Raw genomic sequence first — 12,021 nt, forward strand, 5'->3', positions numbered from 1 at the left:
AATAATAAAAATAAATTATTTTAAAAAATTTTATTATATTTAATTTTTTATAAAAAAATATTATAATAAATTATGAATTATAATTCAAGACACGAATTCAATTAGACGAATATTAGTGGGTCGCTCTCAGTTTATGCTCTTTTTTATTTGTTTATTATTTATTATATCGCATTGCCTTTTTTGTATTGTGAGTTTGCCTTTTTTGGTCGGATGGATGGATTGTTGAGCTGGAGAAAGAGGGGATAGAGAGAGAGAGAGAGAGAGGGAGCTAACCTCACTTCTTCTCACTCCACAGCATAAAATGAACTGAGGAGAGAGAAATAGAATATGGATCCTTAACTTGTTCAACTCCTCATCTGTGCATCTCTATCTTTCTCTGTTTTCTTTCTTTCTCTCAACCCTTAACCACACTTTTTCCCTACCCATCTCCTTTTCTCTCTCTTTTCCAAGGTAGTATTCGTCATTCTTATAATTTAGCCACCCTCAACTCAACAAGCTTCCTTTTTTTTTTGTTTTTTTGTTTTGCCTTTCAAAATATTCTCTCTTCTAGTTCTCTGGATTCTTGGGGTTTTTCTTTGGCTCTTCTTCCTTGAGCTGTAGAGAACAGATTCTCCTATAGTGTTGTTTTAGCCAACCCACCAAGCTACTTTTTCCATTACTATGCCTTGGGGTTTCTCCCACTTATTCTCAATCATGGGTAGGATTCTGTTTCCATAAAAAAAATAAAAATAAAAAAGAGAAAAAGAAAATCTTTGATTGTTTAGCTTTGTTAAGTGGTAGCTTGAATTTATCATCAACATGGGAAAGTTGAGTTCGGTAGGATTGTTATTATTATCAATAATGGTAATATTGTCATCAATATTATCATTAATTGTGGGGAGAGTGAGTGGAATAGGTGCAAACTGGGGGACACAAGCAAGCCACCCTTTGCCTCCAGACATAGTGGTGAGGTTGCTGAAGGAAAATGGTTTCCAAAAAGTGAAGCTTTTTGATGCTGATTACGACACTCTAAGGGCTCTTGGTAGATCTGGGATTGAAGTCATGGTTGGTATTCCAAATGACATGCTTTCTTCTCTTGCCTCCAGTGTCAAGGCTGCTGAGAAATGGGTTTCCAAGAATGTCTCTACTCATATCTCCTCCAATAATGTTAACATCAGGTGTCACTTTTTTCTTTGTTGTTGTTGTTGTTTTTTTTTTTTTTTTTTTTTTTTTTTTTTTTGGAATTGGTTATGTGCTACAATTTGTTAGATCTGAGATGGGCTGGCTTTACATTGAACTATTTTCTTCTTATTGTGTTTGGTTCTCAAGTCAAATTTTTATAAATCATAATATTTTATTGGTTTTGGAACTTTGAAGCAAAAAGACCCACACTTGAGCTACTTATTAAACTGCTTATAGCTTCTTTCAACCCTTAACCCAACTTTTTCTTTAATCTGCTTTTTCTCGTCTTTTCCATGGAATTATTTGGACTCTCATTTCTCTTCGTTACTTATCATGATTGTCAAACAATCATGATTGTCAAACAATTATGCTTAGTGTCGGGTAAACTGTTTAGGAAATATAGCTGTTGGTTTTAGTGGAAGTCGAGATTTGGAGTTTTCTCTTTCATATGCATTTGAAACTGAAATGCCTACACTTGAACAACTTGAATTGAAAGTACTTAGAACTTTTCAAATGACAATCTGATATATAGAGCTTTTCAAATGACAATCTGATATATAGAGCTTTTCAAATGACAATCTGATATATAGAGCTTTTCAAATGACAATCTGATATATTGTTGTCCTTTACTTATCATGTACTTGCTTTTGAAAGTGTAGTAGTCATGGCTGACATTGACAAATGACAATGCAAATCTTCAGAGGTTTTCTGTTGGGGTTTAAGATTTTATGCATTCCATTACTCGGAATTTCAGATCTATGTGCGCAGAATTAAGAACCAAATTTTTCTGAAACATGATCGCGGCATACTCTGCATAACTCTTTCACTCATTTTCTACTTTTCTTTTGGTTTGGTATAGAGTATTTGAAACCAATGTGGGTTTAGTTTGGGGTTCTGATTGTTCTGCATTTGGGAGAAGTTCTACTTTAACTAGAAGTAGACGCAGAAGCTCTTTTTAGGAACTTTTACCAAATTTATTACTGGCTATATGTTTTTAACCAAAGGACTTTTGGAGCCTCAAAAAGCAGTACTAAACTGGCCCATACTACTATTATCATCTACTTTTTTGTTGGTGTGTAATTGAGATTGGCTATGGAAGCAAAACTTTCATTTGTACGACATGATTGGATTAAATGGTGATACATAGTATACTTCCATACGCTCTTTGGAGCCTACAAAGACAATGCGAAACTGGCTCGTGGTACTAAAATCGTATGCGCCGTTTGACCAAAGAGGGGGATTTTTCATTTGTATAATCTGCTTGCAATACATGGACATTTACAGTACTTTGATACGCTCTTCTATGATTCTACAGATATGTCGCCGTTGGAAATGAACCCTTCTTGGAAACGTACAACGGAACTTTCCTCAAGACAACCTACCCTGCTCTGCAGAACATCCAATCTGCACTGATAAAAGCCGGACTCAGCAGCCAAGTGAAGGCGACTGTCCCCCTAAACGCAGATGTCTATGAGAGTGCAAGTGGTGTCCCTTCTGGAGGCGACTTCCGAGCTGACATCCATGATCTAATGGTTGCGATCGTCAAGTTCTTGAGCGACAATGGTGCCCCATTCACAGTGAATATTTACCCCTTTATAAGCCTCTACTCAGATCCTAACTTCCCCGTTGAGTATGCATTCTTTGATGGCAATGCCCAGCCCATCGCAGATACGAAGGCGACCTATTACAACATGTTTGATGCGAACTACGACACTCTTGTGTGGGCCCTGCAAAAGAATGGTTTCGGGAACTTACCCATTATAGTTGGAGAGATTGGATGGCCAACTGATGGTGACCGGAATGGTAACCTAGAATACGCGCGGCGCTTCAACCAAGGCTTCATGTCCCACATATCAGGCGGGAAAGGGACCCCCATGAGAGCCGGGCCTATTGATGCTTACCTGTTTAGCTTGATCGATGAGGACTCTAAGAGCATTGATCCGGGGAATTTCGAGCGCCATTGGGGGATATTCTATTATGACGGGCAGCCAAAATACCAGCTTAACCTTGGCACCACAAGTTCACAATCGCTGATTCCGGCGCAGGGTGTGGAGTATTTGGAAAAGAAGTGGTGTATAATGAAGTCTTCGGCGAAACTTGATAATCCACAAGTGGCCCCAACTGTGAGCTACGCTTGTGCGCTGGGAGATTGCACTAGCCTAGGCTACGGGACGTCCTGCGGAAACTTAGACGCTGAAGGGAACATATCGTTTGCATTCAACAGCTACTTCCAGAAAAATAATCAGCTAGACAGTGCTTGCAAGTTTTCAAACATCTCAACGATCACCAAGACAAATCCAACACCAGCAGGTGGGACTTGCAGATTTAGCATAATGATCAAACCCTATTATGGGGGCGCGGATAGGAGACTTGGCAGTCTCCAAAAGCTACCGGGTGTGGCTGCGAGGCTCGTTCTCTTGCTGCTGCTAACAGTTGTGTGAATTCTCATTTCAATAATCCAATGCCCATGTCAGGTGCCTACCATTTTTCCTGAAGAGGAAAGCAAAACTGGTTGTGTGAAATTGCATTACAATGTCAGGCCAAATTTTGCGGGTTAAGATGGGAAGAAGAAAACTTAAACTTATGTGGAATATGCATATTTGAAACTAGAAATATTTTGGCAATTTGTTTGAGTTATTTAGCTATGTTATTTTGAACTTTTGAAGAGCATGCCAATTACCATTCTTCTGAGAAAGCTTTCCAACAAGAGGAGGAAGTATTGTACCATTAATTGGCATAATGTAAAGCTTTCCAACAATGGGAGGAAGTGTACCTTTATTTTATTTTAATTTTTTTTGCAGGTTGGTTTTGGTATTTTAGTATTGTATCATTAATCGCTATAATGTTAATAACATTAACAGGTAGTAAAATTTATAAAACTATCGTTTTGAAATAAGCTGCTTTTTGTTCTGTTATGAGGACCAATGTTGCTATCCTAGGATATTCCACCACTTTTAGATTATTTGAAATTCAACGGATAATATAATGTTTTCATCATGTAAACATTTGAAATTTTACAAAGCAGTTGCGTAATATACGAAATGAATTGAATTTAAGTTTGAGGAAATTAAATATAACATTTTATTTTAAGTTATTATGCAATGGAAATATACCTTTATTGAACTTTAAAAATTTGGGGTTAATCTCATGATCTCTAGGATTTATTCTCAATCCTATTTTCGCTCTTGACTTTTAAAAGGTTTTTTAGCACAATTACGCATTGAACTTATCGTGTTTTATTAAATTACTTTCTAAACTTTTAATTTTAACAATTAACCTTCTAAACTTGTAAAATTGTTACAATTAGGTACATTTAAGTAACGATGTTAAACTTTGGATGGAAAATAATCATGTGCTACTCATGTGGCTCTTTTTAAAAGGCATTTATGATACTTTATATGCCCTCTATAAATAAAAACGTAGAATAATCTCAACCATCTATCTATTATTTTTTTAAATCTCAACCATCCATTCAAGGTTAAGAAAACCCTAGCAGCCACTTAATTTGCTTCTTCCTCCATTTTGCTCCAATGGTTGCCTTCTCCCTCCGACGAAGTGAATCCCAGACGATGCCCCACCAGCGACAGCCCCTCACTCGGGGGACAATTTGTTAAAGGACGACAAGTTCATGAGATAATTGTGTCAAAAAAAACCCTTTTAAAATGTCTCACGGTTAATCCGCAAGGTTTTATTCTGTTTTAGTTTAGGTCCTTTCGTTAACTAGGTGTTAAATATTTGATAGAGTGTGTGTAGATTAAAGACCAAAATTGAAAACGGTTAAAAATTAGAGATTGTTTGTGGAAATTAACTTTTATTTTTTATTTTGCTTTAGTCCCTAAACTTTAAATTTTGTTAATTTTGGTCCCTAATTTACATAGATTCCATCAAATATTCAACACTTAACTAATGAAAGGATGAAAAGTAAAATAAAGTAAAACCTCAAGGACTAGTTGTGAGACATTTTAAAAGTCAGAGACTAAAGTGGGGTTGAAGGTAAACTTATCAAATTAGTCCAAAAATGTTTTATCAATTGACTAATGATTAAAACTGCCGAAATAATTACAAACTAATGGTTGGTAAAAGTAGGGGGTTCACAGATTGAAATTTGCGGATTAGAGGTCAATCCACAAGCCAATGTGAAACTATCAGGTGGAAAAATCTCAATTCTTGTCCAATCCAATCAAAAACTTATCGGATTTTACAGATTGAATTCATAGATTCTACATATCATGACCTATAACGTTAAGAGAGATTGAGAGAAATATTAAAATTAATAGGCCAATATTTAAGAGAAGTTAATAAATAGGCCAGTGTGATGTAAATCCGGATTTTCAACCAGCTAAAATTTTAAAAATATAATTTTGGTAAATCTTAGATTTACCGTTTATATCTAAGATTTACTATTATATTTTTTCATTTTTTCCTACTAATATGAACTTGGCAAATCCTAGATTTACCAGGTATATCCTGTATTTATCATTAGAATTTAAAGTGTTCTTTTCCCCTAGTAATACGAACTTGGTAAATCTGGGATTTACCATTAGATTTTTCACTTTTTTCCTATTAATACGAACTTGGTAAATCCTGAATTTACTAGGTATATCCCGAATTTACCATTAGACTTTTCACTTTTTCCCTACTTATAAAAACTTAGTTAAAAAAGGATTTACCATGTATATCTGAGATTTATCATTAGATTTTTCTCCCTTTTTCTCGTAATACGAACTTAGTAAATCTGGGATTTACCAAGTATATATGTGATTTAATATTAAATTTTTCATTTTTCCTACTAATACGAACTTGGTAAATCCCGTAAATCTGGCATTTACTCCCATACTAATATGAACTTGATAAATCTGATATTTACCAGGTATATTTAGAATTTACCATTAGATTTTTCACATTTTCCGTACTAATACGAACTAGATAAATCCTAAATTTACTAGGTATATCTAAGATTTACCATTAGAATTTGTACATTTGTTCATAGTAAATGAACTTGGTAAGTCTTGAATTTACCATGTATATCCGAAATTTATTATTAGAATTTATGTTATTCTTTTTTAAGTGATTCTAACATAATAAATCCTAGATATATCTAGATTTACCAAAGGAAATGGAAAAATAACAAGAAAAGAGTAAAATAGAAAAATTAAAAATTAAAAATATGAAATGGTCTATTAATTTCTATAGATTGTTAAATTGGCCATTTACTTTCATAAATTTTAAATGTAGACCTATTTCCTACAATTTTTCTAAAATTAATAAGTATATTAAACATCATTATTTTCATCATTTATTAATATTACTTGAAAGTTCAAAGGTTGCAACATCTATAACCTAAATAACTATAGCATAAAATAAAATTATTTAACAATTCTATACATATGCATAGATTTTTTTCAAAAAAAATTAAAACTAAACTTATAAATATATATGTATGTTTCAGGTTTACGGATTTTACGGATTGAGAAATTCTCAATCCATAATTAATTTAAGAGTTTCAGATTAAAAAAATTTTAATTCATGTTTAATGTAAAACTTTTTTTAATCCAATTCAAAATTTACATTGAGTTGAGTTTTATGGATTAATTGAATTGACAGATTTTATGAACACTCCTAATAAAAATTAATTAGTCCAAACACAAACCTTTTTTTCTCTCGATACCTTCACTATCCTCACGTAGACGTTTAGTTCATGGATTAGAATCATGAGATTAGAACTATTTTTTATTTACGTGTATTTTTTGTGAGAGAAAATACTGTAGCGAACCATGAACCATGATTCAAATCATGGTATGAATCCCCTTACTAAATAAGAATAATAAGAATAATAAGATAAGACTAAAATGTGAAACAGAAGAAGTTCCTAAAATTTACTGAAGCCTCTAGATCGAACACGTTGGACTAACTAAGCTTTAACTCTAAGCCAATATCTACATTTTTCTACACATTTCGAAAGAAAGTTTACCGAGCTTATCAGAATTTTCAAGAACCTAGTGGGGTTATGTATACACACATATAAATATCATCTTGATCAACTTCTCATCCAGCCAAAAAAGAACCGAGTCAAGAAACAAACCACATTATAATTTTGCCACAGTAAGATTGTATGATCATCATGAGGAGTACTTCTCAATTTCTTTGGCCGATCATCTTCACCTTGAGCTTCATCGTGTGCCCATTAGGGTCGAACGCTTCCCTACTGCCCTTCCTTGACCGCACAGGTGATAAGGAAATTGAATTGTTTAAGTTTGAATTTCTTAGTTTTAGGGGGTATTAGTAAGTAATATATATATTGTATCATGATTCGAGGAGATTTGATATTCTCATCGATTGTAAAGTGTTGTAAGTATATATTTTAATAAATTTTTATCCTTATTATTAATGAAAAATTGGCGAAGCTATTTCTTGTCTCTAAATTTAGGTCTCTAACATCTCGTTTATTTCACCGATTCGAGTTTTTAATTCTAATTTTATTACAGTTTTAAGCTCTCATAAAAAATCACATTTAACCTTTTTTATTAGTAAAAAGCTCTCACATAAAATCACATCTAAACTCGAATTCACGAATTGAATGAGACTAATCTTGTTTACAATTTTTAGCAGGAAACTCGCTGGTAGATCTCTTTGACCGGTTTCCGGATCCTTTCCGAGTGCTAGAACAGGTACCGTTGGGCCTTGAGAAGGACGAGATACGTACAGCGCTCTCTTCGGCACGCGCGGACTGGAGGGAGACCCCGGAGGTCCACGTGATCACTCTCGACGTGCCAGGGCTGAAAAAAGAGGACATGAAGATAGAGGTGAAGGAGAACCGGATTACTGAGAGTAAGCGGGGAGAGAAAGAGTGAGAAAATGAGAAAAGATGACCACTGGCACCGCGCGGAGCGGTGCCATGGCAAGTTTTGGAGGCAGTTTAGGCTACCAGAGAATGTGGACTTGAATTCCATCAAGGCCAAATTGGAGAATGGGGTTCTCACTCTAACACTTTACAAGTTGTCACCTGATAAGATCAAGGGTCCTAGGGTGGTTAACATCGCCGGATCATCAGATAATCATGATCAACATGGCAACATCAACGTCAACGCTCGGGATCAGGCCAAGCAGGAGCTTTAAATTTTGTGATCACCAATCAATCAATCAATCACCCAAATCCCACCACTTCTTCTTGATTTTAATTCTCAGTGATGTATCCCATCTGTGCCAATCTACTCAAGTGACTAAGAATAAAAATAATGTATTATAAAAATAATGTCTATTATCTTGCATGTCTACTATAATATTAACCATGTGATGTGTTTCCTTTTTAAATACTCTGCTGCAAGTACTTTTTATACCTTTGAGAGTTTGAGACATCTCAATTAATACGCGAAAGACCAAGGTCTTAATGTCAAGAAATCTAACGGACAGGAAATAACAAAACTAATAAAATTATGGAAAAACTAGTAAATAAAATGAATCTCAGACCACCATTGGAGTCAAGTATATGGGTTAGGGTGCTTTTCATTTTTTTTATTTTTTTATTTTTTGATAATTGGGTGCTTTTCATTTTTCTCCGTTCAGAATAGCTTCAAGATTTAATACTCTAAAACTTAAATTTAAGGAAACGTTTGATTCATAAATTAGAATCATGAGATCAAAAATATTATAGTAAATCATGAACTATTATTCAAATCATGATATGAATCCACTTATCAAACGTCTTCTAAGAGTCCCTAGTCGGTCGTCAATGGATTGTGCAACAAGGAGCTTGTGGTGACTTGAATGAAATCAAGCCTTGAATACAGGTCTGGCCCTCTCTATTGGTAGCTTTAGATTTCTAAAGTAGACAAATGGGACGGGATTGTTGGTTTTGGTAAATATATAGATATATGTATATATGTAAGGCCCATTTAATTCGCTAATTCGAGTTGAGATGTGATTTTATGTGAGAGTTTTTTACTGTAGTAAAAAAGTTAGATGTGATTGTTTCTTAGAGCTTTTTACTGTAGTAAAACTCAAATTCTAAACTCAAATCGGTGAAATGAACGGGGCCGTAGATTTCAATTTGTGCAGCGAAATAGATTTCAATTTGCTCCTGTGATGTAGGCCTCGTTCACTTAACTGATTCGAGTTTTGCTATAGTAAAAAATTCTCAGAAATAATCACATCTAATGTTTTTGTTACAGTAAAAAACTCTCACATAAAGTCACATCTCAACTCAAATTTAAAACTCGAACCAGTGAACTAAACGGGCCCATAGTTTCATAGATTCTGTTAGGATTTTTAATCTTATGTGGCACAGATCCTTCTTACGTGGCATTTTGTGATTGACGTGGATTTATGCATTTTTATTGTCATCCTTGTATCAAATCAATCTAATAACGTATTGATGTTTTTACACATTGTCTCTTTATTTTGTTGATTGATTTTCCCATGATTTGTTTCTATAAATAGCCCGATGTGATAGGATACTTGCATATTTTATTGGCTGTCAACACATATTGACTTCTGGGCTAATATTTAGTTTCTTTGCAGGATAAAGTTGTCATTTATGTGAGATAATATTTTGATTTGCTGATCACAAATTTATCTATCTATTTTTGAATAAATTACTTGAAGAATCGAATTGTGTGTGATGATACTTGTGCATAATTGTGTCTAGGTTCATTGAGAATCATTTCAATCATTGATTGTGTTTTTTGCTTATTTCATTCAGGATTTTTCTGATCAATCTCGGATTTTGATTGAATCCATTTTTGTTAACAAATCATGAATTGTCTGTTTAAATTGTATTGACAGCTGTAGGTTTAGATATTCTATTCACACAGTGATAGTTAGATTTAATGAAGAGATTGCTATCAGCAGGTCACAATCATATCTCAACCTAGATCAAGTGGAGAGATTCTAGGTCTCTCTCATATCCGGATTTATTATTTAAGGAGATCTTATTCAGACCTTCATAAGGAGAGAGAGCACGGACAAAATTTGAGCGTTCATTTTGTGAGAGAAAATTGAGTGTTCTCCTTTGTGCTTAAGAGTGAGAGACATCCATAGCTTTTGTTAGGCTTCTTTTGTAACTCTCAAACCCTGTTGTTTGCGGACTTTTGTAAAGGATTCGGAGTAGGTCTGAGGAGGTGCGAAAGGCGGATCGTGGCGCTCGGAGTAAGTCAGGAGGATTGAAGGCGAGCAGTAGACTCAGAGTAAGGCGAGGAGTATGAAAGCGAGTCAAGGAGGAGTCACCTTGAGTTAGCAGTTGGTGTAGATTCGGGAGGTTTCTTGTAAATCTAAACTTTGTAACTGTTTTTGGTGACAGTGAAATCCTCTTTGTGATGGTGTGATCAGTACACGCGGTTTTTTTCTTGAAAGGGTTTTTAGTCATGTTAAATAACCATATCGTTGTGTTTATTTGATTATTCCATATTTTATTTAATGGACCAAGTGTATCACGTCATTTTACTCATGTGATATCCCGACTAATCAAAAGTTTACATTTGAATGCTTTGTCTATAAAAACTATTTGTAATTATCTCTCTCTCCTAGTGTTTTCTACATTAATTGCTTGCTCATAATTCTCACAAAATTCTCAACATGATTTCTTATATATTAATCAGTTTTACATTTATACAGTAATTCTTAAAAAAAAAAATTATCACACTTAATTTATTCAAGGAACACTTTTTTTTCCCTCCTGATGAGGGAATTCATTAAACCATGGAAAAAAAAAAAAAAAAAGAACAAGGGGCCAAAAATCCCCAGCAACGAAGCTCTTAAGAGAGGCTTAAATAACATGTTGTGACAGATTCAGTTCCCATGCATGTAGCTTCTTCCATTTCAGCCGATTTGGCTTAGTAATCCAAGTATTTTCTTTTATTAAAAAAAAAAAACCGCAATATCTATTGGAGAACTTAAATCTGACCAAGACAAAAAAAAAAAAAAAAAAAAAAAAGATACATTGCTATTTATTAGTTCTGTAGTAAAATAATTTAGAAAGAGATAATTAGAAGAAGCCCACAGTAGGGGAAAAAAAAAGAGACTTTTAGGGGCTAATCGTTTCTAAGGATTGGTTCTCAGTTTTTTTCTTTTTAAATTAAATACGTAATTTTAGCTCTAGTTTTTTTTTTTTTTTTCCAACTAGAAGTCATTTTTTTAAAATAAATTCCTCAAAAAAAAAAAATGCTCATCATAATTTGTTAGTTTTACAAATGAAATGAACGAGTATTTTGCTACAGGCAAGAAAAGCAAGTGTTTTAAATGTTCTCATTTTGTTTTTTTCTGATTGAATGTAATTTCTTGAATAGATTATGTGTATTTTCCGGAAAAAAAAATTACGTGTAGAAAATAAATCTCATAATATTATTTTGGTTAGACGTTTAAATTAATTAATATAAGAGTTTAAAATATTTATTATGACAACAATAACTATTAAGCAATAAATATTGAATACAATAGGAGAGAGAACTATAATTGAAAGGAGTTGATAAGAGTTTAAAATATATTTATTATGTCAACGTTTAATTAGTAAGGTGTATCACATAAGCGAAATGACGTGATACACCTAATTCATTGAATAATTTTTTTTAAAATCTCGTTCATTTCACCGATTTGAGTTTTTAATTCTAATTTTATTATAGTTAAAAGCTCTCACAAAAAGTCACATCTAACTTTTTTTAGTTACAGTTAAAAATTCTCACATAAAGTCACATCTCAGCTCGATTTACAAACTCGAATTAACAAACTGAACGATGCCTTACGGCATGTTTAGTTCGCTGATTTGAGTTTTTAATTCGAGTTGAGATGTGATTTTATGTGAGAACTTTTCACTGTAGTAAAAAAGTTAAATGTGACTATTTTTAAGAGTTTTTTACTGTAATAAAATTT

The 12,021-nt window shown here is 33.5% G+C and overlaps 2 protein-coding genes across 2 annotated transcripts; both read left to right on the plus strand.

Moving 5' to 3' along the window:
- Nucleotides 1-204: 204 nt before the first annotated feature.
- Nucleotides 205-3,916, plus strand: LOC21407876 (glucan endo-1,3-beta-glucosidase 6). Its single transcript, XM_010101432.2, has 2 exons — nt 205-1,157; nt 2,477-3,916. Exons 1-2 carry the CDS (start codon nt 799-801, stop codon nt 3,600-3,602), a joined length of 1,485 nt encoding a protein of 494 aa, XP_010099734.2. The 5' UTR covers nt 205-798; the 3' UTR covers nt 3,603-3,916.
- Nucleotides 3,917-7,282: 3,366 nt separating this feature from the next.
- On the plus strand, nt 7,283-8,277 carry LOC21407877 (22.0 kDa class IV heat shock protein). Its single transcript, XM_024167772.1, is given in 3 exon segments — nt 7,283-7,388; nt 7,786-7,979; nt 7,981-8,277. Coding segments are annotated over 3 exon segments (597 nt in total).
- Nucleotides 8,278-12,021: the final 3,744 nt, after the last annotated feature.

The sequence above is a fragment of the Morus notabilis genome, unplaced genomic scaffold, assembly GCF_000414095.1.
Source record: "Morus notabilis unplaced genomic scaffold, ASM41409v2 Scaffold172, whole genome shotgun sequence".
Lineage (NCBI taxonomy): Eukaryota > Viridiplantae > Streptophyta > Magnoliopsida > Rosales > Moraceae > Morus > Morus notabilis.

Coding starts and splice junctions, on each gene's coding strand:
- LOC21407876 (XM_010101432.2), top strand. CDS start 799: ATGGGAAAGTTGAGTTCGGTAGGATTGTTATTATTATCAATAATGGTA. Junction 1,158..2,476: donor TCCAATAATGTTAACATCAG/GTGTCACTTTTT, acceptor ATGATTCTACAG/ATATGTCGCCGTTGGAAATG.